The sequence below is a fragment of the Equus caballus genome, chromosome 8 (genome assembly GCF_041296265.1).
Source record: "Equus caballus isolate H_3958 breed thoroughbred chromosome 8, TB-T2T, whole genome shotgun sequence".
NCBI lineage: Eukaryota > Metazoa > Chordata > Mammalia > Perissodactyla > Equidae > Equus > Equus caballus.
In genome coordinates, this window is record NC_091691.1 from 23,083,351 (window position 1) to 23,110,085 (window position 26,735).

Sequence of the window (26,735 nt, forward strand, 5' to 3'; positions counted from 1 at the left end):
GGAGGAGACCGAAGCTGGAGAGGTTAGGAAGGCTGCCGTGTTCGCACAGCTGGAGAGTGTCGAGCAGGGACGGGCACCTCTGGAATCCTGTGGGAGAGGGCAGAGCCTTCCAGGGGCACACACGGGCGGGCAGGAGGAGCGGCAGCGCTCCTTTTCAGAGGGGAGACAGCGCAGGTGAAACGTGAGGACTTGCGAGTTGACGGTGAGCAGAAGCCCTATAGTTGGGAGAAACGCCAGGGTCCCCGAAGGGAAGAGAAACCGGGCTCCCCGCAGCGATCAGCGCGTGGGGCTGCCTGGGGCCTGAGAGAGGAGGATTCTGAGGGGAAGAGCCTGCGATGGATTGGTAATGTCTGCTGTGAGCACAGGGTGGGTGGGTTGGGGGGTGCTGAGGGCCTGGATCAGCTCTCAGATTCATCCCGGGCTGGGCTAATGGCCGGAGGTCACCCAGCACCACAGACTGGTCCTCCTGATGTGGATTCAGAGCTTGGGTCACATGTCTCCCGGTCTGGAAAAATCTCGCACATTCAGAAAACTGTGGCTTAGCATGAGCAACCTTCAGTCCCGGGTCCACCGCACACGTTCAAAAACAAGAAATGAAAAATATTAAGGTCAGGGAATCATTCCACTTGTGAGCATCCAGTGCGTGCTGAGTAATTCCTTCCACCTCTCCCGGGACCACAGCTGACAGATGGGTTCTGGGGAAGTGGCTCCCCACATGGCCACGGGCTGAGTCAGGGCTGCCTGTGGCATTGTGACCGCAGCCACCACAGGGCACGGGCACAGAGTGGGGGCGCAGCAGGAGAGAACAGCCCCCGAGGGGTGCCCTCCCCTGCTGGGAGCCAACTGAATGGGGGAGGGGACGCCAGTTGGTCGGTGCCTCAGTGTTGTCAAGCGACCTGCCGACACGTCAGTGTTTCCCTCTGACCCCGGGGAGGGGTTCCGGGCACGTGCATAAGCAGGACTGAAACACCCCAGAAGCATGACAAGTAGAGAAAATGGTCTTCACCCAGAATCTTTGTGGGGAGGTTATATGTGTTCAGAAAGAATATTCTGAGAAGCCATCTGGGGCAGGGGATGACAACCCCAAGGAGGACGATCAGGCCAGAAGTTACGAGCTGGCTGCCAATGTCCACCCACCCTAAATGATTAGTAAATTCAATCAGTTGTGCTGCTCCTATTTGCCTTGCAGGGATTGGCTAAACTTTAGCTGCTAAAGAGTGGCTCTGTGACCCAATTTTGGCCACTGAGATTAGAGTGGAAGGGTCTTCTTGCTTCTAAAAAGAGACACAAAGAAGAGCTCCTCATTGTTCTCTAGGGGTGAAGTTGTGTCTGATGCCTGGAGCTGTGGCAGCTGTCTTGTGATCATGAAGTAGGCCATGCCAACAAAAAGATGCCCTACTGAGTTTAGCACACACTTGAAAACATCTTTGACTTGTGGAACCAGTGGGTCTGGGAACCTGCCCCACCTCTGGATATCTTCTTAGTTGAGGTAATAAATGTCCTTGTTGAAAGCTTGGAGGGGGACTTTAGTTTGTAATTTGCAGCCAGAGGCTTCCTGAGTGCATGGCTCTGGGTAACCAACTGCAGGGCTGTTGTCAGCTCAGTGGGGTGAAGGGACAGTGAGGCGGCTGCTGTTTCCACCCTTTTCCTGGAAGCCTTAGGTCCCTCCTCTTCTAACTGAACAAATATTGAAAGAATCGCACTCTCCCCCCACTTCCGGCCCTGCCTTGTGTGCTCCTGAATGGGGCTAGATCTGTTGCCAACTGTCCACTCCCCACATCACCTTACCTCATGTTACACAAACTTGTCCCAATTTCTAAAATCGTGGCACCCAAGATGAGACTCCCCGACGGCAGTGAAATGATTAACTCCTTAAGCCCTGCTGCAGATTTTGCATTTTCTGATGAAGACTTTTTCAAAGGTATGCCCTTGAACTGTTTTTTACTTAGGGTTTCAAATGGTGGCTCACTTCTGACCCAGGGTCAGAGCCGCCTTGGCTTGGCTTGCTGGTCTGCCTGCGCCCGGGGCCACGGCCGCACTGGTCTCGCCAGGCACAGCTCTGGAGTCCTGGGCCCGCTGCTCCTGCCCTCTCTTCATCGTCCAGAGAACCGCGTCACTGCTTCCTGAGTGGTGGGGCCGAGAAAGCCTGGGCAGCGCCCCCAGGCCCTGCAGGCTGCAGCTCCTTGAGAGCAGGGACCAGGCCTGCCGGCCGGCGTGGACACCCAGGCCTGGCACCGTGCTGACACAGAGGTGAATCATTGCCTCCCCGCCCCACACTGCAGGGGGCCTCCCCGCCCTGAGCCCAGCCGCTGGGCCGGAGCTGCTCCCGGGAATTTCGCAGTGGGGGAAACAGTCACCGTTAGGTAGGAGGCAGCCTTGGAGAGAGAACAGATCGAGACAGACTGCGCTGGCTGAAGCCCAGCTGACATCGCCTGTGGATCTCACAAGGCCTCCTCTGGGTCCTCCCGATGACCCTTTGCACATCTTTAAGTGGACCCCAATTCCTTTCAACCCAGCCGCTCCCAATGGCGCTGAGGTGCCAGTGAACGTGTGTTCTGTACTCCCACCTTGTCCAGCAGCCTCCCAGGGCCTGGCACGCCCACTGGGGCCGAGCAACACAAATTCGGATCGCCTCCCGTTTACCGAGACCTATGATGCCAGAGTCCCCTGAGGGGCTTCTTAAAAATGCAGGTTCCTGGGCGCTCGCTCCAGGAATTCTGGGTCCGTAGGTTGGGGCGGGGTCTAGAAAGCTGCATTTTGAGCAGGAATGCTCATTGAATCTTCCAAGAAACTTCTAAGCAGTGTGGCGGCCAGCCTCCATGCCGGCCCCCTGTGATCCTTGCCTCCTGCTGTCCACACCCTTGTGCGGACCCCTCCCACCCTGAACCGTGGCAGGCCTGGGGGCCAACAGGATACTGTGGGAGCGACAGTGGGGATGCAAATCTAGGTGGTGGACAACAGCACAGACTCTGCCTCGCCCACTCTGAGCTGCCATGCTGTGGGGACACGCGGGCAGCTGAAGCCATCAGCCCCCCCCCCAGTGCCAGCCGGCCAGCCAGGGAGGGCACCGTCGCGGAAGCTGATTCCTTCGGGTGACTGCACCCTGGCCGACAGCGTGACCTCAGGAGACCAGGAGCCAGAACCACCAGTGCGGCCACTCCCAGATTCCCACCCCGAGAGGTGAGAGGGAAACGTTTATTGTTTCGAGCCACTAGGTTTTGGCGTGACTTGTGAGGCTGTAATAGACAACAAGTACAGGTAGATTCTGCTAGGATGGCGTCCGTCCTACACACAGGGGAACTGAGTCTCGCTGAAGGGCCTAGATTACCCCAGAGCCGAGAGTCGAACCCAGGCCGGCTGAGTTCAAAGCCAGTGCGACCCCTGAGAGGCTCGGGGGGTGGTGGTCACAGAGCATTAAAGATCAGCGGTTTTGTCTTCTCATTGTGGCAGGTGGGGCAACTGCCCCAGGGTGGGGAGTCACCTGGCCAAGGTCACTCAGGGTGGCGTTCCCTGTCCCCTCCCCTCAGGGAGTCTGCGAAGGCAGCCTGGTTTCCATAGCGACCGGTATGTGGCTGCAGGTGAGGTCTGGCTTTTTCGGTCCCCAGGAGGTGATGGGAGGCGGGGCTGCTGGCCCCATGCGAGGAGCTGAGCTAGGAGGAAAAGGAGGGCAGGCTGGGCGGCAAGGACCACAGAGGCCTGAGGTTCAGGGTCTGTGGGGGGAGTGGGCCCTGCCACTCTCCTCTGGCCCACCATCTCTCCAGACAAATGGACCTCCGAACCTCCTAAAAGTGCAGGTCGGACCACAGCCACCCCCTCTCACACCCTCCATGGCTCCCCACTGCCCTCAGGAGAGACGCGTATTCCCCACCATGTCCCAAGGGGCTTCCGGATCTGGCCCTTGTCCCTCTTCCTCCCTCTGCCTCCACCCCAATTCCAGCCTCCTGTGGACTTGTTTCCCCACGTGCTTGTCCCTGTCCCACGTCTTGCCTGCTGTTGTTTCTGCCCCGCTCTTCTGCTTCTCCTCTAACTCCTATTGTCTTTCAGGTGTCATCTGAGATGCCCCCTCCTCCAGGAAGCCTTCCTGGACCCTGCTATCCATTGTTTCACGTCCCGTGTTTTCTGCCATCGAAGCACTGAGCACACAGTAGGTCCTCAAAAAGTACTTATTACCTGGGTGAACAGCCACTCGATTGTCCCCAGCTCGGCTCTCTGCTCTCCTCTGTCCCCGGATCTAAACCCGCCTCCTCCAGCATGCCTTCCCTGCCTTCTCGTTCCTCTCTGGCTCTCCACTCTGCTCTCCCGTGGTCCCTAGTCCAGAATCCTGCATTTCTGTGTTTTCGATGCATTTCCACTCCAGAGGCGCAGTGATTGCAGACACAGTGCCAACACCAAGGCCCATGGCCCAGAATGGAGCGTCCGTTCCTGGACCCCGGGGGCACCCGCTTCCACAGGTTCTGAGGGGCTTGTGTGTCAGATGCCCCTTCCTCCTCTACCCGCCCCACCCACGCCATGGGCCACATGTGGGGATTTCTGACTTCTGAGCTCCTGGGCTGCACACCGAGGGCCTGAAGGGCCAGTCCTTGGCTTTCCTTAATCTGAACCCTTACAGCCACCTATGAGGAAGGTACCATTCCCATCACTCCCACTGGATGGCTTGGAAAAGTGGGGCACAGAGCAGTTTAGGCATTTGCCCAAGGTCACACAGCTTCAAGAGGTGGAGCCAGGCTTGAGACCAGGTCTTCTGGCTCCACACCCCGAGCTCTTGACTCCCACCCTCTCCTCTCCAACTCTGAGCACAGGCCGGGCCTGCCAGAAATGTCACCCTTAATGGCTAGCTCGGGACCTCCAGGGCCGATGGCCTTGGCCGTTAACCCACCACTACACTCCCCGCCTTAATGGGGTGCTCGGGCATCCAGGGGTCCCTGGGTTTGGAGCAATTCGTTCTCCTAGCCCAGGGGGAGGCAGTGGATCCTTAATTCCCACTGCAAGGACGTGTGGAAAAACAGGTGGTCGAAGGTTTCCAGACACAGCGGAAAGATCTGTCTTGGGACGCCACGTGGCCTGGGCTCATGGATGAGTAATGTTTGATGCCACTTTGGGGACTCTCCTGACATTACTGGTTAAGAAGAAACCAACCTCCTGCAGCCTGATGCTCAGAGGGACTCAGCGTCACGGGTTGGTCCAGCCCCTCCCCCCGACCCCGGGCCCAGCTCATGCTGACAGTAAGGAGCATGGGCCCCTCGGGGGCCACACTGTCTTCCCGGTTCCACACACATGATTATTCCTCATCGCAACCTTCTGAACCGGCAGCTCTGACACCTTTTTACAGATGGGGAAACTGAGGCCCGAGTTGTACAGCTGGGAAAGGGCGATGCTTCACTGGTCACAGGAAGCCCCTCATGGCATTTTCCCACCAGGAGACCACCCACACGTTTCCCTCCGGTGGGCACGGCTTGTACACCGGTTGGTCTTAGGGCCACGGCCTGTGGCCACTGACTTGGGGGCAGGGCGCCATCTTGGCTCCTCAGTAGCAGAACCCAGGGTCTAACCCGCTGCCGCCCTGGGTGGAGAGATGGAGCGCAGCCCCCCCGCCGCCCTTGGCTGGGCCCACAGCACGACGGCCAGCCGAGGCGTCCACAGGGCCCGGGCGGGGGCGCGGGCGAGAGCCGAGGCACACGGCAGCGAGTCTCCCATCTCAAGGGGGCAGCCACTCCTCGGCGGGCGGTGGCCACGTCGGAACTTGGCCGTGGTGTGGCCAGATTTTACGGTTCTCAAAGGAAGCCGGTAATCGCAATTTTTATGTGACGTGCCTTCGTGTTTCCGTGGTGGCGAAATCACTCAGAAACCAGTTTTTAAAAACACCGTTAAACACTCTGAGGACCCTCCCGCCCCCCAGCTCCAGAACAAAGCAAGCTGAACGCCCAGACATTATTATACAATTCTGTATTGAGCGACGCGTTGACAGAACGTGTTCTTTTTTCTTTAAAATTTTAAACAAAGTTCATGAATCTCTCATAGAAACGGTTTTGTGGGTTTCTGTTTTGTTTCGACCGTCCGAGGACGTGAACCTGACAAAGCTGTTCACGGGTCCGCCAGCTTTCGGTGCGACGGGATGTCCGTGCTCAGAAGACCATACTAAGCGCTCATCCAATCCCGCTCCCTAAAGCCGGATTTAGTGTCTGGGAGTCGCAGGCCGCGTGGACGCCGGGAGCCCGTGGGTGGGTCTCAGTAAAAAGCGGTGTGTTCCCCCACGGTGGTCTTTGTCGCCAGAGGGCGGTGGTGGCTAAAACGGGACGTTTGGTTTGTTCCAGATTTGATGACTCTGAAAATTGGTCACTGTTTCCTATTGTCAACGTATAAAAATACCTTCATCTGGGTAAAAATGTCTACAGTGGAAAACTCTTCAATGCATAGCCTGGGTGTACAGAAAAGGAGATTTTCCTGCAGGATTTGCGTCCTTCGGTGACTGGCGTGGAGCCTGCAGTCTGGGCTGGGTGCACGAGAGCGGAGATTCTGGAACGGCTGTCAGCTGTCCCCTTCTGGTCACCGGGCTGCCAGCCTGGCTTCAAAATGCTCCTTGCATCCTCGAAGCCCCCGGCAGCCGTCTCTCCCCTGGCACTGGATCGGCACCGATTGAGGCCACCTTCTCCTCGTCGTTCCGGACTCAGCTGGGGAGTCGCCCAATTCCGCCTTCCCATGGAGAGTTTGAAAAAGGAAAAGAAAGGAAAACAGGAGAGAGAGAGATCCAACAACCAATATGGTGGCCGTTCCATCCAGACCAGGAACTCTCCCCCTGGAAGCCAAGATGATGAAGACGCCAGAGGAAGGCTTCTCAGAGTTGGGGGGTAGAGTCCCTGCTCCCCAGAAGGTCACGCAAGGGAAGGCAGGCTGGGGGCCTGGGAGGCTGGGGTATGGTGGTCATGCTGTGGCGAGCTCAACCTCGACGCTTTGTTCTGCGCAAGTGTGGTGCCGCAGACGCCTTCCAGAAAGAGCAGCGGGACCAACATGAGAGAGAGTTGGGCGAAGGGAAGATGGTGTGTCAGTTGGACGCATCTACTTTGTGGTGCTGGGCGCTTGTGGGATGACCAACGCTGGGAGTTTCTTAAAATGCACGGCGGGAAGATGGTGGCCACAGCCTTGCTCTGGAGAGCTGGTGGGGAAACCTCCTGCGCTGTGGCCCCGATTCAGGCTGCGGAATGGGGTCCCTCTGGCTCAAGCCCCCCCTCCAGTCGCACGCCCCCGTGCCTGGCTTTGCAAAGGATCCGCAGACACATCCTGTCCACCGATGGACGCAGCGAAGGCCACAGGTTTCTGACTGGAGGGGGTGGACCATGCTCGGTGGGACGGTCGGCCACAGCCCGCAGCTCTCCACCGGCCACAACAGCCCGGGACACTCTGCTTTATCGAGGTTGCAAAGCGGACCACCGGAGCGACACACGTCCTCAGCGGCATCGAGGCTTTCGTTTAGAGTCTTGCGGACTTTTCTCTTTCCAGCACGGTTTCTGGAAGGGCAGTAGCGATGCGCTGTGTCTCACAGACAGATGTGGAAAAAACCGCGGTTCCAAGGTTATCTAAATTTTGGTCAGTCTTATCGTGTTTTGTGATGGCTTTGAACAATTGTCTTCTTTTAATCTCATCTAGTGGCAAAAATGACACAACGTCAGTGTATCCTTCACGACACTTGTGACAGCGTCCGGATTTATAACTCTCTGCAATATCAAAACAGCATCAGCTGGGGATAAATTCCAAAGGATCCTTTATTAAAATAGCTAAAAGAGGTCTATAAATATTTATTTATTTTTCTAAAAGAGTTTGGAGTCTCCAGGGGAAAATGTGACGCCGCTTCGCTTCTGCCTCCCACCGAGAGGCCGGGGTGGGGAGGAGGGTGCCCCCTGGGGCAGGGGGTGCCGAAAAGAGGAGGCAGTGGCACCCGCCCCGCCCGCTCACATGACTTCCTCCAACTAGGGTTACAACAAAAAACGTAAACGGCATAACACTGCTGTCCACACTGGGAGGGCTGGGTTCCTCCCTCCCTCACCCCACCCTGTCGGGGAGAGGGGAGGCGGCCGCCCGGTGCGGCCCTCGCCCCCGCCTTCAGAACTCCCACTCCAGGGCCTCCTCGCGATTGGCAGCCCTCTCAAGCCGGTAGATGATGCTGTTCAGGTTGGCCATCTTCTCGTGCCGCCGCTGCAAGTTGGGGTTCGCCTTGGTGCCCGGGGGCAAGGCCCCGGCCGTGTCGGCAGTGGGGCTGCTGGCACTCGGCACTTTGGAAGGGGGTGCACTGGGTGAGGATGGGGAGATGGGGGCAGAGGAGGAGGGCACCGGTGACACAGACATCATGAGGCCCGGCGAGGAGGCGGCCGAGGGCGAGTTCAGTGACGCCTCCAGGCTGCAGCGCGAGGACTCCGAGGCTGACTTAAAACTCAGAGGGTCCGGGTGTAGCCGCTCCCCACCTTCACTCTCTCGGGGGGGCTGTAGTGAGGGGCAGTCTGGGGTGGTCCCGCCTGGAAAAAGGAGCCCTGGGGCCACTCTGGGGAGTCTGTCATTACCCGGAGGGTCGGGGTGTGCCTCTCTGGGGGAACCGTGGCCTTCGTCGGGCTCCCCCGAGTCCCGGAGCTGACCGCCCGCCCCCCTCTCCTCCTCTGTCTGCTCCTCCGTCTGCTCCTGCTTAATCCTCACTTGGGCCTTGTCCTGGGCCGTTGGGGGGGTGGCGCTCTCCGCGGGGCCCTCCTGAAGCTCCAGCTCCTTCACGGCCGGCTTCTGGTCCTCAGCCTCGGAGTTGGGGCTCTGCAGGGTGGGGTCTCGGTGGGAGTGGCCTGGTGGGAGGACGCCAGGACCCCCACTGGGTTCGAGGTCTGGTTCGTCTTGGGTCCCCTCCACCAACATCTCCCGGCGCATCCGGGACCTGGGGCAGAGACGGTGGTAAGCGAGGGGCTGGACGGGGACCCGGCTGACCCTGGGCTCCATCCACAAGGGTGCCATTTTGACCCCACCCACTTTCCTGGGGGTTCACCAGGCACTAGGCTTCTCCGCATGCAGCATCTTAGTAAGTTCCCTCAACAACCCTCCAAGGTGGGTGCTACTATTATCTCGACTTCACAGAGGAGGAAACAGGGCCAGAGATGTGGACTGACTTGCCCCAGGTCACACAGCCTAAGTAAGTGGCAGAGCGAGGACTTGAACTCAGGACTGTTGGATCCCAAAGCACACGACCTACACCTGCGCCGTCCACTACAGTAGCCACCGGCCACATGCGGCTCTTGAGCACTTAATGAGGCTGTGAGGGTAAAACATGCACTGGATTTGGAAGGCTTAATACAAAAAAAAATTGCAAAAGATCTCATTAATAAAGGTTTTATATTGATTACACATTGAAATGGTTATTTTGTATATATGGGGTAAATAAAATACACTATTACAATTAATTTCATCTGTTTCTTTTTCTGCCTTTCATGGGGTCACTAGAGAGCTTAAAATCACATATGTGGCTCGCATTGTGTTCCCACCGGACGGTGCTGTTCTGGAACGTTCCTCAAAGTCAGACTCAGACCTAGTTTGTGGCAACAGCTCCCTGCTTCTTTCCTGGAGCAACTCTTGGACGTCGGGCCAGCAGGGAGCTGAGGGGTAGGCAGTGACGCATCCAGGTCACCACGGCACGGTGGGGGAGCTGGGACCAGCCCCGGGGCACCCCCGCATTCCAGACCAGCACCCACTCTCTTCACGTCCCCGCCCGCCTGCCGTGAGAGGGAACTGAGTCTCAGATGTTACATTTTAGAGCAAGAAGGGCCAGGAATGGGCCTAACCCCATCCGCTCTTCCTAATAGGAAATGAGGTCCAGAGAGGTCCAACGACTCGTCCCAGGTCACAGAGCCACAGGGCTTCCTCAGGCCTTCAGTGCTATAGCCCTCTGTCCATTTATGTTAATAACGAAGTACACGTTATTGATATGTGACACTAACAATTATCAATTGTAATAAACATCACAAGAACGGGTGCTTGCCGTCAGGCAGCGGGCCAAGCACTTTTTGCAGATTATTTCATTTATTTTTCATGATAACCTTTTTTTCTGTCTTTCCTTTTCTTTGAGGAAGATTAGCCCTGAGCTAACATCTGCCGCCAATCCTCCTCTTTTTGCTGAGGAAGACTGGCCCTGAGCTAACATCCATGCCCATCTTCCTCTACTTTATATGTGGGATGCCTGCCACAGCATGGTATGCCAAGCAGTGCCATGTCCGCACGTGGGATCCTAACCTGTGAACCCTGGGCCACCAAAGCAGAGCGTGCTGAACTTAACCAGTGGGCCACGGGGCCAGCCCCCATAATCACCTTTTGAGGGGGACACTAGTCTCATTCCCCGTGACAATGAGACAAGGCTCAGAGAGCACGGGGACGGCCATGGTCACAGAGCCAGGAAGGAGTGCAGTCTGGCTGTGAACCCAGCAGTCTGGCTCCCTGCCCAGGTCAGGAATGGGCCCCCAGCCCAGAATCCTGGGCCTAGAGGGACAGTGAGGGGTCATCTGGTTCACTCTTCTCTCTCAGTCCCAGTCCCTTCACAAAGGTGGGCTTGCCCACCTTCTAGGGGACTCCAGCATCTCCCTCAGTCGCCTCTAGAGGGAAGAGCTGCTGGGACCAGGGGGAACCCTAGTAGTCCCCATAAGGTGAGATTTGAGGGGGGTTTAGGATGGCACAATGCCTGAAGCTTCATCATTAGAACTTCCAAACTCTAGATCAAGTATAAATCAAGCTAACAGTCATTTACATGATAGTATAAATTAGTCTTTTCGCCAATGCCTGACTCTCAAATCTATATAGCAGGGCCTCCCTGGTAACTTTTTCTCAAAACATTCTGTTGTTCACCTTTCCCAGAGCTCACTGCAGCTTGTAATGATACATTAATATGAGTACTTGTTTATAGTGACCTTCCCTGAAGGTCTGGAAGAGATGTTAAGGGCAAGGACACTGTCTTGTTCTCTTCAGTGCCTGGTACAGAGTAATAACCTTTATCAATAAATATTTATCAAGTGAAATAATGTATTGTTCTATAACTCTTTGAGAGTGGTTTCTTTTAGGAGTGGAATTCTCTCTGCTCTTTGGTGCAAACTCTTATTCATCCTTCAAAACCCAGCTCAAATGCCACCTCTTCTGTAAAGTTTTCCCCAGGCAGAATTCCCTTTCCCTTCAGCCCCTTTATTCCTTCCTGTTTTACGTCATTTATTAGGTCGTAGTGAAATTATCTGGCTCATGATTTTAAGCTCCGTAAGGGCAGGGATGACGGCTGTGAGCCCTGTATCTCCACACCCTGGCTCACTGTGCATACATGGTGAATATTTATTGAATGACTATGTTGGATAATAATGGAGTGTCCAGTTCCCGAGGGAGAGGATGTCCCCACAGCCCCCAGGGAGGGAAGGATGACGTGAGGCTTTTAAGGCCCTCAGTCTTTGCCATTGGGCAGGCTCTGGGTCTGAGCTGGATAATAAGCAATTTTACAATGTGTTTACACCGACATGTTTTCATGTGATGCTCGATTCAGCACCATGGGTAAGTATTAGGTTCCTTATCTGTAAAATAGGCACGAGACTCAGAGAGGCACAGCGACTTGCCTAAGAACACACAGCCAAGGTGGGACCTGAACTCAGGTCTGAGTGATGCCCACGCCTGGGCTGTGGAGAGGAGATTTCAAGAATTCCACTCTGCTAGGCTCCTCCTTCCTCTTCTCCCTTGGGGATCAAGAGATCTTGTCTCTGCCCCTGGGGCGCATGGATGGGCTCTCCTTCTGGCACCACGGGGACACCAGGGACACTCCCTGCTCAGGAAGCTGGGTGGGGGGCGCCCCAGGGACGTCCCTGAGACTCACAGAGCCTTTTCTGCGGGGCTCCCGGCTGGCCCTGCCCGATCTGGGCAACGCCTCAGCCCTGGGACTAAACGCCCAGGAAGTCTGGGCTCCTGCAGGTCAGCGGCTCCCAGGAGCAGGGCTGTGGGCGGAGGAGCAGCCACAGAAAGTGGGGTCACCACTCCCGAGGGGGCGGGCAGGGGCTGCTGGAGGGGTCTCCTTGGGCCTCGGAGCAGAGAGGCCAAGACCCCAATCAGGGCTGCGGCTACTCGGGCTCAGCCTGTGCCCGGCACACCGCTCCCTGGCCCTCCCGGGGCAGGCGCAGGGCGAGCCGGGTGGTGGCATAAGAAAGGTGGCGACAGTGAGAACTTGGGCCGGGTATCTCATGCAACTGGCGGCCCGTCGAAGCCTCAGGACAACTGGAGGAAGCGGAGCCCATTACGGTTCCCATTTCCCAGGTGGGCAGACTGAGGCTCGGGGAGGGGACGTGCCCGGGGTCTCGCAGCTGGAAAGGGCAGAGCGGCCGGGCTGGCCTGGGTTCTAAGCCCGCGCATCCACACACCACGGCCTCCCCAGCTCCCGCTGCCAGGCCGGGCTCCCTCCAGGCCCTGAATGGGCAGGGGCGTCCGGCCAGACCCCGGAGCCGCACCTGTGGTTGTGGAACCAGTTGATGACGGTGTTGGTCTTGAGGTTGAGCTGGAAGGAGAGCAGCTCGATGGTCTGCTGGGAGGGGTAGGGCTCCAGCTGGTAGGCCTGGCGCAGCGCCTCCTTCTCCTCGGGTGCCAGCACCACCCGTGGCTTCTTGATCTGCAGGAGGCCCAGCTCCGGGGGCTGCAGGCAGGGGCTGGGGCACTCCGAGCGGCCGGCCGGGGACTCGCTGTCGGAGCCGGTGCTGATGAGGCCGTACCTGCGCTTCAGGTAGGCTGGGGGCGGGGCGGAGGGCTGAGGGGGCTGCCCGAGGCCCATCGCTGCCTCCTCGCCCCCAGCCAGCCCCCCAGCCCCTCAGGCTCCCAGTCTCAGGCTGCCCTTCCACTCCCTCCCCACCCACGCTGGCCCTGGCCACCCACCCTGCCTCTGAGGTCTGCCCGTTAGCTCCCAGGTGTTTACGTGTGTAGAGGGCTTGGCAGCTGCTGACTGATAAGAAGTGCTCAAAATGGGGTACCTGCAGCATGGTCCCAATTGTCAGAAGTGTCACTGAATTTCACTAGTCTTGCTGGGGGTGGGGGCAGGGCATGGATTTAAAGGAACCCAGTAAGTGCTGATGCATCTCAACCTCCAATCCTCAAAAGGAGGAAAAAAACAAGCCCGCTTCAGAATGGAGGATGGAAGGTACTAGGGTCTCACTAATCCTCACAGCAATGTCCTGAGGTCGATGCTCTTGGCACTTACTTTCAGATGAAGTAGAGAGAAGCACAGAGAGGGGAAGTAAGCTGCCCAAGGTCACACAGCCAGAAAGCGGCAGGCCGGGTTCTCAACTAGAGTCGTCCGATGCCAGCAGCCCAGGCTTGGCACGTGCCCCTCCCAGCCTGGCCTGACCCTGGGCCCCCCTCGTGAAATGCTGTCCACTCCTCATATCTCATGTCCCACTGGACCCTAAGCTTTCTAAGATCCAGGAGTCCCTTAGGCACAGCATGAGCCGGGCTCACAGCAGGTGCTCAACGCCAGCTCACTTCCCAGGGATGTACGATACGCCGGACGAGGTAAGAGTCGGCAGTCCCCTTGCCCACCCCACAGGGAGGGTTCCTGTTTGCTGGGTCAGTTCTGGGTAATGGGCAAAGGGGTGTGGGTGTGGATACAGAAGACGGAGGGGCCAGAGAGCGTTCTGGTAACGTGCAGAGGGCGTTGGCGGAAGACCCTGGAGCAGCCCTGGTGTGTGGAAGGATGCTGAGAGGGACGGGGTTGACTTTCCATGGGAGAAGCAGTAACTATAGCTGCTTTCAGTTACATTCTGTGGGACTGCTGTTTCTTGCAGCCCCACCAGGCTGAGACTGGACCACCCGAGCCTGGATCTATTTGGGTCACAACTAGATACGGTTCCAACGGGAAAACCTGAGGCCAGACCCGGAGCTCCTGTGCTCACCTTTCTTCTCCAGTTTCTTCATGTCCCTCAGCTTCTCCACGTTATGGGGGTCACTGAGCCACAGCTGCATTCGCACAAAGGGCTCCCGCCCCTTCAGGCTCAGCTTGTGCCAGGGTTTGGGCCGGGACAGCAGGTCGGACACGGAGCCCTGCGTCAGACCCAGGATGCTCTCCCCAAACAGCCGCTGTCCTGGGGACAGAGGAGGAGGGCAACCCGTTACCCAGGCTGGGCAGAGGGCTCCCAAACGAGACAAGAAACGGGCAGAGACACAGGGGAGACCCCGAGGATGGAGGGGAGAGCCAGACACATGGGCACCCACACCCAGTGTGAAATGGAGGGGACCTCTCTGCAAAGTAGATTTGGGGGATGGGGACTTTTCTAACTAATTTTTTCTGTCCCATTTTAAAATAATGAACACGTCTTATTCTTATAATAGAAATTGTAGAGAAAAATTCGGGGTTTGCGTGCATCCCTCTGGGAGGGGGGCAGGACCAGCATCTGAGACTCAGAGGGGTTTGTGATCCCAAAACCGGAAGAATTCTGGAACAGATTTCTCCTCCGTGCCCCAGAGATCCCCTGTCGGCCCGGGACGAGGACTGTGCCAGAGGCACGCTGTTCCCGGGATTCTCCCAGAAGGAAGCTTTGAGGGCTGTGGGCTGAGACCTGCATTCACCTCCCTTTGTCCCACTCCAGGGACCCAGGTCAGACGCCTCCGAGAGGGTCCTGGACGCCCCGGGGCTGCCCGGCACCTGCAGGCTCGAGCCCAGGGCCCTGGGTCCAACCGTGGGCACCGTCCTCAGGTGGGAGCGGCCCAGGCAGGAGGCAACACCCGGATTCCCGCCCCCTGTACCTAAGTTGTTGTCTGTGAGGACCTCTTTGACCCTCTTGGTGATGGAGTACGTGTCCAGCTCGGGGGACATGGCCACAATCTCCTGGATGCCCCCTGAGGCCTGGCTGCCCGAGGACATCTTGCCACCCAGCGAGGAGCCGGAGCGGCCCTCTGGCTGCTGGTTCTCCTTGCTGCTCTCCAGCGACAGGCTCAAGGGCTCCTGGGAACTCTTCTCGGGCTCCGCGGGGCTAGGGGGTGGGGACGGTGAGGACCTCGGTTCTGTGGGACTGGCTGTGGGCCACAGAGAGACAGAGAAGGCGGTCACCACAATCTGGCACAGACACACACAGGCTTGTCGCTAGAGCCAAGAGTTGGCAACAACCCATTTTGCAACCATCGCAGTAATATCGCAGGCAGGGACCATCCTGGGTGCAAAAACCGGCAGGTGACAGTGCAGTGAGGAACAGGCCAGTTACAGAGTCTCAGAGTGTCTCCCCACCACATACTAACCACACTGGAAGACAGTAACTTTGCAGCGGGGACACCAGGTCAACCAGATGACCAAGTCACCATCACCAACCACAGGACAAATGGACAACTGGTGCCTCCTGACGCGATGAGCCGAGGAACACAGCTCCTTCTGTGACATTCCCGCCAAAGTGCGTGCCTGAACCTAATCACCAGGCAGCATCGGACAACGCCAGAAAGCCCGTCCATAAAACAATGGGCTTCTAGTCCTCAAAGTGTCAAAACTGAAAACAGCAAGAGGCAGAAGAATCACCCAAACTTAAAGACACTAAGGAGACGTGAGGACTAAATGCACGTGATCCTGGATCGGGTCCTGGACAGAGAATAAAGCCACACAGAGGACATTATTGGGACGACCGAGGAAACTGGAACAGAGATGGCGGGTCATGTAACAGCATTGGACCATGGTAAAATTTCCCGTTTTTGGTAATCACCAGCTGAAGGATTTAGGGGTAAAGGGACATGATGTCTCCAACTTGTTTCTCAAATGGTTGAGAGAGAAAGAGCAGAGAGGTGGTAAAATGAGCAACTGCTGAATCTGTGTGTTGGGTACGGGGAGTTGTTCTATCGTTTCAACTCTTCGGCAAATTAGAAATTACATCAAAATAAAAAGTTTAAAAAAAAAGAAGAGGCTGGCCCGGTGGCTCAGCAGTTGTTTGCACGTTTCGCTTCTCAGCTGCCCGGGGTTCGCCAGTTCGGATCCCAGGTGTGGACATGGCACTGCTTGGCAAAAGCCGTGGTGTGGTAGGCGTCCCACATATAAAGTAGAGGAAGATGGGCACGGATGTTAGCTCAGGGCCAGTCTTCCTCAGCAAAAAAGAGGAGGATTGGCAGCAGTTAGCTCAGGGCTAATCTTCCTCAAAAAAAAAAAAAAAAAAGAAGTTGGCAACGATCTACAAGTCCAAGCGCCAGAGGTTAGCTAAATAAGATACATGAGTCCCTGACGCAAAGAAAAATGACGGAATGAGACGACGTCCGTGTGCGATGCACAAGGTCGGGGGTCCGACGCACAGCAAGGTGACCGTAGAGAGAGCACTGTATCGAGTCCTCGACAGTTGCTGTGCAAGGAGGGCTGTCACTGCCGCATGACCACAACACGATGGGCATTATGGGAGGCGGAGGCTGTGGGAGTGGTAAGCTTCGCGGTGTGTACGCGTATCAAACCATCACACCGTCCATGTGAAACTTACACGGTGTTAGGTGTCAAATATCTCAATAAATCTGGAAACAAAAAAAGACGTCCACAGTACTCCGACACGTGAACAAAGTAAGTTTTTGAACCACATTTTTCACTTGTCCAAAGACACTTGGTGTGAATGTATACCGGAAAGCCGTTTGGAAGACGCCCTGGGTGGGGCGACTTTGCTGAGCCCCAGGTCCTGAGCTGTTAAATGGGGCCGTACAGCACGTGGCCTCACACTCACGGCCCCTGCTCGGGGCCACCGGGGGCTCCACGGGGCGAGGGGGTCAGCCCCTGACCAGAGCCACCCACTGGACCGTCCAGTGTGAGCACAGCTCCCTGACCATCAGGAAGGGCAGGGGCCGTGCCAGGGAGGCGCCCCTAATGGCAGTCTAGGCATCGTAGCGCTGGTCCACGTGGTACCTTCCAGCAAAGGATAAAGCGTGCCTCTTCCTCAAGGCATTTGACTGCCGCCTGCTGGAAATTTGTTAAAAGAAACAGAAAAACCTGCGAAAGCTAGGAAGTGAAGGGAGCCCATAACCGTCCTGCGGTGGCTCTGATTCCAGAAGGCACAACCTGAGCCTCTGCTCTGCGTGGGTCCCTCCCTCCCTGTGGACAGCAAGTGCATCACTCTCATCAGACCACTCTCAGGCTCTGGAACCTTCGATGGCTCCCACTGCCCCCTGCGCCAGAAATGTCTACCTCCTTGCCCTGAGGTTTAAGGCTCTGGACTCTCTTGTCCCTGCTCACCCCACAGGCCTGGAGCTACTCACAGTCCCTCTAGTCCTCTCCCAACAAACCTCCTACATATGCCTTTGCCCAGGCTGGTCTTGCCACTGTGAAGGCCTTCCCCCAACCTTGAACTCCTATGCATCCTTCAAGACCCAGTCCCAAATGCCCCTTCCCTGAGGTGCACACCTTTGGGGTCTAATAGCACAGTAACTACACATTGTCACAGTTCACTAGAATTTCTTGCTTGTGCCAGATCACTCCCTTACCAGATGACACCAATGATGATGATGATGACAATGACAATAATTAATAAAGCTTCCTTTCATTGGGCACTTACCACTGCCCAGCATGGTGCTACATGTTTTATGCCCATGATTTCAGGGCACCCTCCTGACACCTCTAGGAGGTAGGTACTATGTCATCCCATTTTATAGATGAGGAAACTGAGGCTCAGAGAGCTTAGGCAACGTGTCCAAGGTCACACAGCGCCTACTGGCAAAATCAGGACTTGAGCTCAGGTCTGCTTACGCCCAACACCGTCCTCTCACCCACCGCCTACGAGCCCCTGGAGGGCAGGGACCACACACTAGTGAGTCCTAGAGGCCGGGGAGGCAGGAGGTGCTGGAACACGTCTGCTGAGTGAGTAAATTTCAGCCAGGACCCCTGATTACCCCTGAACGGTGCAAACTGAAGTGCCTAAGTCCTGAGTCACGGCATCACAGGCCTGTGTGGCTGGCAGCCCAGGTCTGGGCTCACGGGGACTCTAACGTCCCCCCTACCCCCAAACTGGCTGGTCCTGGCCATCCAGGTGACCTCTGTGTGATGCCAGAGCCGACACGGACACATGGACACGTCCCCCGTCACCGTCATCAGCAGAGACGCAAAGCCGGCGGGGAGGGGCCGGCCCTGGAAAGTGAGTGGCTGACCCCACGGCCGGCAGGGGAGGGAGCCGGGCTCAGCTGAGGAGCATTGAAGGTCTTCAAGGGCATCTGCCTCTTGGAAAACCATCTGCACCCGCATCCCCACCCAACGGGCCAGAGTCCAGCCAGAGAGGGAGCGGACGAGGGGATGGAGATAAACCCGGACGAGGAGCCTGAAGCCAGCCAGCACCCACCCCCGCCCCACCCCAGGCAGCACGTGGGCCTCTGCCCACCACTCTGACTGCGAGGACGCTTCCGACCAAATTACTGAAAGATGCGGAATCACTCCTGTTGGGAGGGACACACTGACCACAAAGGGCCGAGGTCGGACGCGAGCAGTCAGCTGCCCTGGGGCTGGTCCCACTGCCTGCGGGGTTGGAGCCGGGGCAGCGGACAGGGCTGTGGGCGGGGCGCTGGGGCGGAGCGGGAGGCAGGGTGACCAACTGGTCTCCGTTTGCCTGGGACTTTAGTACAGAAAGTCCCACGTCCTGGGCAACCTCTCAGTCCTGGGCAAATGGGACGGTTGGTCACGATAGAGAGACAGCGAGGGAGCAAGATGGAGGGACAGGGAGAGACAATGAGGGAGAACAGAGCGAGCAGAGTTAGAAGGCGACGGTGAGAAAGGCGCAGAGAGAGAGGGGCAGGGGAAGCGGGAGGTGGGGAGAGACACAGCAAGAAAGTCAAGGGGGAGCGAGAGGAGAGACAGCAGGAAGACAGAGGGGCCGCGTGGCAGCAGGGCTTCCTCAACTGCTCGAGATTCTGAGAGGCCTTGGACAGAAGTGCCTGGAATGCTGATGTCGACCACTGTGGGCGTCACTAATGGGGCTGGTTAATTAACCTGGTGTCTGCACAGGTCACTGTTCATGGGCGGGGGGCCCACTTTATACCCGCCCCTGGCATCCGGCTCACCCCCAACGCCCCGGACAGTGGGGGATCCAGCCCCAGTCCCTGCCCCACTGGCCAGTGTGGAGGGGCATGGACAAGTGAGGGGCCGGGACAGGCCCAGACCCACGACCATGGCCAGACTACGCAACCTTTGGGCAGCGGATCACTCTCCTGACTCTGGGCTGTGGACAAGTGGTGGCCTTGGTTGGATCAACCACCACGTACCCCTGGGGCCAGTGGCTACCGCTCACATGTCTGCTTCCACGAACCGGGGGCCCTGGCATCCTGGTCTGTGGGTAAGCAGGTGACCGGGGGTCACGTCACCTGCACACACCTCCCACCCCAAACCACGGATGGTCCTGCCTCCCAGCCTTTGCTTGTGCCATTTCTTCTGCCAGGAACACCAATCTTGATTGTCTTTGCCTAACTCTATTCTCCTCCAAATCTTTCCACAATAAGAAACTTAAAAAACCCAGGCGATGAGACATCGGGGCAATGCAGACCAAGATACAATGGGATACCACTTCACGCCTACTAGGATGGCTCCGGTCAAAAACGGAGAATAGCACGTGCGGACAAGGATGTGGAGAAATAGGGATGCCGCACACACTGCTGGGGAGGGAAATGGTGCAACCACTGTGGAAAAGTTTGGAAATTCCTCAGCGAGTTAACACAGAGTTACCGTACGACTCAGCAATTCCACTCTCAGATATGGGGCCAAAGGAACCACCTCTGAAAACAGATGCCAAACGGAAACACGCACGTCAACCTTCACCGCGGCGTGAGTCACCACGGCCACAGGCTGGTCCATCCACACAGTGGAACAGGAGTCAGCCATGAAAGGAATGAAGCTCTGACACCTACTACACCACACGTGGACGTGAAAACATCACGCTAAGGAAAGAAGCCAGACACAAAAGGCCAACGCTGTGTGATTCCACCGGGATGAAACACCCAGAGCGGGAAGACCCACGGAGTCTGACAGCAGGCTGGCGGGTGCCAGGGGCTGGGGAGGCGGCAGTGGGAAGGATGCTTAATGGGTATGAGGTTTCCTCTTGGGTGATGAAAACGTCCCGGAACTAGACAGAGATGGTCGCACGACACTGTGAATGCACTAAATGCCACTGAACTGCACACTTCAAAAAAATTGCAAAAACAGTAAATTTTATGTTATGTGAATTTTACCATAACAAAAAAATTAATTAAAACACAACACAACAACAAAAAGGATGGGAACCTTTCACGGGTGGGCCCTGCCGTGGGCACTCTAGGAGGCAGAGAGCCTAATGGCTAACAGCCCTGCGTTCTGATCCTGGCTCTGCCACCAACGGGCCGGTGACCTTGGGCAAGTCACTACACTACTCAGACCCTCGGCTTCTTCTTCTGTACAACAGGAACCACAGACAGTCCTCCCCCGCCCCACCGGCCCTGCCACCCCGCCCCGGTCGAGACTGACTTGAGGATGAAAGAAGAAAGCAGTGCAGCGCCCCACGCTGTGTGTGACAAGTGACCAACGTCACTGTAACGGTCCCATTCGTTTGCCTACCCTCCTTATGGAGCAGTTTTTCAGTTAAAAATCCTAATTACAAAATATTTCAAAGTTTTGGAATATACAGAAAAAAATATGTAAGTCTCCCGTCCCTACCCTGGGCCCAGCACCGTAGTGGATGTTAACACTGCCCTGTTTGCCTCCAATCTTGTTTGTTTTAAAGACAAAGTAGCAGACGGCCAAAGCCCCTCTCCCCAGGCTGGTGGGCCGTGACTCCTTCTATTTTAATGCACAGCCTGGAGCCCAACACGACCACGTGTGCAGTCTTGCCCGCGGGCGTCAGCGTCCTAAGCAAACATCATCCCCTGGGGCGCTTTTGTTGCTAGACAGCGTGGTTCTGGCGGAATTCCCCTTGCCACCTGGCGGTCTGGTTCGTCTCTGAGCTGGGACGTGGTTGCGTCCTGTGGACCAATCCCCACTCCACAGGCAGGCAAGCTGGCCCAGCCGAGGGTCTCGGGCTCGGAGTCTGGCCTCTCCTCCTCTGTGCCTCTCTCTGGTCTCCGCGGGCAGTCAGGTGTCCTGTCCCCACAGCCAGGCCTCCTCACGGCCTGGGATCCCTGGAGTGCCCCCATCCCTCCGCTCTCGGGCTCTGAGACTTTGGACAACTCTCTGAGCCTTGGTTTCCTCACCCAGGCAAAGTTGAGACTCCACCTGCCTGTGCACTAGTGGACGGATAACGGTGGCCCCAGGCCCTGTGCTAAGAAGGATTCTGAGGCTGCACGGTGGATGATCGGGAAACGGGGTGGGGATGGGGCTCCACGTGCAAAGTTCTCTCCACTTGCTCCACGAGCCCTGGTCCCACCTGGTTTAAAACCAGCGACACGTGCATCCCTCTGGGGAAGGAGCAGGGACCCCAGCTGGGAGCATGGTAGGCTTGCAGGGGCGCACCGTGGCTGCAGGGCTGTGGAGCGGACGCGGGCCACTGCGTGGCCTGGGCAGGGGGTGCCCTCTGCGGCCTGGCTGCACCCCTGGAGGGCCCGCCTGCACTCACCCTGGGAGGCGCGGGGCGGCTGGCCGCCAGTCTGGCCGAGCTGGTCAGAGAGCCACAGTTGCATGCGGATGAAGGGCTCCCGGCCCTTCTGCGTCAGCTTGCTCCACGGCTTTGGCCGCGACAGCATGTCGCTGACGCTGCCCTGCGACAGGCCCAGCACCTGGGGACGGGCGGGGCGGGAACTGAAGGTCAGCAGGCCCCAGGGACCCTGGCCATCCTCCACCCCTGCCCCCAAGACCCTCAGGGCTGCCTCCATCCGTCCCTCATTTCTCAGGGCCCGCGGGTGCCGTGCTGCACCCCCTTGCAGTGCCCTCCCCGCATCCCTACATGTAAACATCCTCCTGGACTTGACGACCCCTCGGTGCCCCCTCCTTCAGGAAGACTTCCTCTGCCTCCCACTTGCGTCCCTTCTGCCTCCTCTGAACTCGCCTGCCCCTCTGCCTGCTGCCCTGCTAAGGGCAGAGGTGACGTTAAAAATGACTTCCCAGCTGGGACTGCAGGCCGACCCCATCAGGAGGCCCCGGCAGGGCTGAGCCTTCACCCTTCCATGGCTGGATCACGGGAGGGAGGCGGGCCCAGAGGAGGGGAGGCCAGCGGCTGTTTGCTAACCAGCTGGCAGCGCCCTGCTGGAGCACCAGAGGACGGAGGGCCGGCCTTGCCGCCCGGGTCAGGCGGATGCAGGCTCAGGGCTGGGGTCGGGGTCACCAGGCCTGGGTGGCGGCCCCGCCGCCTGCTCCCCCATCTCTCCTGCCTGGGGGGCTGCTCCCCACCTTCTCCCCGAAGATGCGCTGGCAGATGCCGTTCTTGGCCAGCTTCTCCTTGACCTGGCGCGTCAGCTCCAGGGTGTCCACCTCGCGGTACATGTAGAGCTCGTACTGCTCGGGGGTCAGCGGAGGCACCGTGGGCTTCAGGCTGCGTGGCGCGAAGGCCGGGTAGCAGGCCGGCCGGCCCCCACCCGCCTCGGGCCCGCCGCCCTCCGCCTTGAGCTCGGCTGAGCGCGGGGCCTCGTCCTCGCCGCCCGGCCCGTCGTCCTCGTCCGCTCGGGGCCAGGCGCGCCCATTGGGCTGGCCGGAGCAGCCGGACGAGGAGGAGGACAGCGACGGCGACACAGAAGCGAAGGGGCGGCCGAGGAGGCCGCGGTCCGAGGCCCAGTGGTGGTCGAAGTAGCCGGCGTCCCCGATCTCCGACTTGACCTTGCGGATGATGCTCTGCACGAAGGCGGCGGGGGACAGGACCGTGAGGGGCGTCTGCGTGGCGCTGCTGCTGGTCCCCCCGCCACCGCCACCGCCGCCACCGTCCTCCTGCTTGACGTAGGCCGGGGTTCCGTTCTGGCTCACGGCAACCAGTGAGGGCCGCTCTGGGGGCGAGGGAGGCACTGAGCGGCCCCGGGGGCCCGCCTCCATCTCCAGCAGGGCCTGCTGCTGCGCCTGCATCTCGCGGCGCGCTTGCTCCAGGATGTTCTTGATGGCATCTTCCGAGGTGCTGGCAGGGGCTGTGCCGTTGGTGATGCTCAATGGGGCTGTGGAGTTCTTGGGCTCACCTGCGGGGAGAATGACACCGTCAGGGCTGGGAGGGCAGAGATGTTCACGGTACGGTATTCATATCAGCAAAATGTTGGGAGGCAACCTCTGTGTCCAACAATTGGGGATGGGTTAAGTAAGTTATGGTCTATCTGTATGGAGGAATATTAGGCAGCCGTGAAAAATCAGGTGGAGAGTGAGATTTGAGCATATGGGGAGAAAGTGCTCCTGGGGATAATGTAACATTTATTCTAACAGCAAAACAATGTCATGAAGCCAAAAGCCCACAAAGAGAATGGATAATAAATAGTGTATGGTCACACAGTGAAATACTACCCAGTGCTGGCTGCACAACACTGTGAAGGTGCTAAATGCCACTGAATTGTTTCCTTTAACGTGGTTAATTTTATGTCATGTGAATTTTGCCTCAATTAAAAAAAAAAGTAATACACGCCTATTGTGGAGAGCTAAGAAAGCACATAAAATTAAGATGAAAATAAAAATTCCCTCTAACCTCTCTCCCCGAGGCAACCACGCGAAATATTCTTATGTACTCCCCTCTGGTCTGTTTTCCAAATCCATGCATGGATGATTATCCCTGACATGTGGGAGTGTAGCCTGGTTTGTCCCCACTCAGTATCAGCAGGAGTGTTTTTTCCTATGATTAAAAGTTCTTCTATCTGTCATGGATGCGTATGCCAGTGAGGGGATATTCTCTGCTCCACTTACCGGATCCCCCACTGCTGGACTCTTAGGTTGTTTCTAGTTAGTCACTGTTGTGAATAACAATAAAGGAAGAGCTTGTACGTAAATCTTTGTCCCCATTCTGGACATTTCCTTCGATTCCCAGGAGCAGAATTCCCGAGTTAGAAGTCAGCCACAGTCACTTCCTCCCGGGCGACTGCCAGTCTCTCTCTGCTAGGCATTCCCTCTTGTTGGGGGTGTGGGTGACACCCTTGGCACTTTTCCTCCTGCTGAACTCTCCACAGACCCTGAATGGAAACCCCCTGGCTGGGCCGCTTGTGTCAATGTTTCCTCGCTGTGATGCTGCCTTTAAAATTTCCCTGCTGCCTTGTTTCTGACCCCTTGGTGGGAGAGCACTGGACAGGGAGTCAGGAGGCCCGGGTCCTCCTTTGGTCTCTGTAACCGTGGGCACACCTTCCCCTCTCTGCCCTCAGCTGTCCTGTGTGTTTAGCGAGAGTGAGATTAGACTGTTTCTCATGGTTACTTCCACCCCAATATCACGTCTCATCCACATCTATAACCTGTGTCTAGCACACAGTAGGTGCTTAATAAATGTTTACTGAATGATTGCCTCTCTCTTGCTGCAGGAGCTGACCTAGAAGAAAGAAATGAATGTGTACCCAGTAGGGGCTCATGGGGTTATAGGGGTGTGTGGGGGGGTGTCAGCTCCCAGCCTGTGAGCCTCCCCCGGCCCCTCCCTGGGACAAGGCGGGAGGGAGGGCTCTGGGAGACTTGCTCCCAGCAGCAAGCAAAGGCTTGGGAATTGGGACACTTGCTCTGAGTCGCCACCAAGAGGCAGCAGACACCGCAAAATGGAGTGGCAGCGCCGAAGCCAGAGCCCAGTTCTAAATCAGGAACGGTCCATGCCGTGTTGCACCGCTCTGTGCTGGGCACAGGGATGTGACTGGGTCTCTGGCCACAAGAAGCTCTAGACTGGTGGGGGGACAGCCACAGCAGCAGAGTCATTTGTAACATGAACAAACAACAATAGAGACGATGATGATAACGTTAACCGTAACGACGGGTGACCCTTCAGGGGCACTGTCCTTGTGCCAGGCCCCAGGTTGAGCGCTGCCACACCTGAGCTCATTTGATCCTCACGCGACCTTCAGAAGGGAGTACTAATACTGTGCCTATTTGAAAGATGAGAAAATGGAGGCACAGAGAGGCTAAGTAAATTGCCCAAGGTTACACAGCTGATAAATAGCAAAATTTGCAGCCAGGCCACTCTGGCTCCATTGCACCAAGCAATGTAAATAATTATGCGGAATCCAAGGAGGGATCCAAGTATCCAATCCATCTGGATAGGGAAGGGGGGCTTCCTGGAGGAGGTGACTTCTGAGTTGAGTTGTAAAGTATGAGCAGGAGTTGCCCAGGTGAAAGGTGTCTGGGCTGCGGATGGCGTTAGGGGCCCAGGGAACAGCCTGAGGATGGGCATGACTATACACAGTTCATCTGGGAGGTGTGGAGGCTCAGGAGGAGGCTGAAGGTTAGAGGGCTGTGGGCCTTGCTGAGGAAGTGGGATTTTGTCCTGAAGGCAATGGGGAGCCATGGAAGGATTCTGAGTAGAGACATGAAGATGTGTGTGCTCTAGAAAGACCCCTTCCGCCTCCGGGTAGAGAAGGGGCTGGCACGGGTCCTGGAATGTCACTGGAGGACCCATGAGGAGGCTACTGCAAGGGTCCTAGCAAGTGATGATGGCAGCTCACGAGGCTGGGGGCCGTGGGGGTGGGAATGAACAAGCTTGAGAAAACCACTTAGAGGGTGAAGGACCCCTGGATGGGGCGACAGATTGGCTGCTGGGGATTAGGGGTCAAGGACAGTCCCTCACCCCACGCCGGGTTTCTAGCACCATCGGTGACAGGTTCCCAGGCCCCGAGAGGGTAGGTTTGGGGAATATGTGACGGGTAGGGCAGACAGTGAGGTCCGTCTCAGACACGCTGAATTTGAGGGGCCAGTGGGGGACCCTGGTGGACACGCCCAGACGGCCGTCGGCTGTGGCTCCAGAACTCTCCAGAGGGGTCTGGCCTGGAGAGGGAGCGACTCGGGCGTTGTTGGCTGTTGAAACTTCCAGGGGTGGATTAACTCATCCACTGAGCAGGAAAGCGAGAGGGCCTGGGGGGGCCCTGGGGGCCCCACGTGTGAGGGGCTGATGAAGAACGTGTGCTGTGCAGGCTGAACGATGGGCCCCAAAGACGTCGGTCGCAGCCGTGGGACCCGTGAATTTGTTACTTGACACGGCCCAGGGACTTCGCAGCTGCGACTGACGGAAGGGTCCTGAGATGGGCGACTGTCCTGGGTTATCCGGGGGGCCCAATGTCATCACAAGGTGCTTACGAGAGGGAGGCGGGAGGGTCAGAGAAGAAAGTGAAGGTGCTACAAGGCTGGCCTTGAAGATGGAGGAAGGGGCCGCAAGGCAAGGAATGCGGATGTCCTCCGGAAGGCCCTAGAAGGAGGCGAGGAAACGGAGTCTCCCCTGCAGCTTCCAGAAGGAACCCAGCCTGCCGACACCTTGACCACAGCCAGTGAGGCTGATCGGACCTCTGAGCCCGGAGCCATAAGACCACAACATCGTGTTGCTCGTGGCTGCGTTTGTGGCTGCACGGCAGCATGAGGACACGGCCGCGGGGCCCCGAGAGAGCACAGGGGCTGCGTCTGAGGGGGGGAGCCCGGAGCGCAGGTCTGCTTGGGACCCAGGGGGCGGAGGCGCAGGAGGAGGGTGGCCGGCCGGCCAGGGCCGAGGCTCAGGCCTCAGCGTGTCTGACAGGCTCCCGGGGATCACAGACCCCGTGCCTCCCGAGAGCTGAGGACGGCGCTGCCGACAGAACTTGGCAACGGGGGACGCCTTCTGCAGCTGGGCTGCCCCGGCAGGCCGGCCCTCGTCACCCGTGCCACGCGGCTGGTGCGGCCGCGGAACTGAGGTTGTCATTTCGCTTTGTTTACT

At 57.6% G+C, this 26,735-nt stretch overlaps 1 protein-coding gene across 7 annotated transcripts in view; it reads right to left on the reverse strand.

Annotated features, from left to right (window-relative positions):
- Positions 1 to 5,926: 5,926 nt before the first annotated feature.
- The window catches only part of CUX2 (cut like homeobox 2), a 240,926-nt gene continuing 220,117 nt past the window's right edge, over positions 5,927 to 26,735 (reverse strand). For all 7 annotated transcript variants that reach the window (XM_070275465.1, XM_070275468.1, XM_070275467.1 and 4 more), the window contains 6 exons: positions 22,298 to 23,067; positions 21,528 to 21,687; positions 14,764 to 15,033; positions 13,914 to 14,102; positions 12,483 to 12,756; positions 5,927 to 8,905 (listed from right to left, as the gene is read on the reverse strand). In XM_070275465.1, coding sequence (XP_070131566.1) covers positions 8,095 to 8,905; positions 12,483 to 12,756; positions 13,914 to 14,102; positions 14,764 to 15,033; positions 21,528 to 21,687; positions 22,298 to 23,067 — 2,474 coding nt within the window. In that variant the 3' untranslated portion in view covers positions 5,927 to 8,094. The remainder of the gene's footprint in view (positions 8,906 to 12,482; positions 12,757 to 13,913; positions 14,103 to 14,763; positions 15,034 to 21,527; positions 21,688 to 22,297; positions 23,068 to 26,735) is intronic.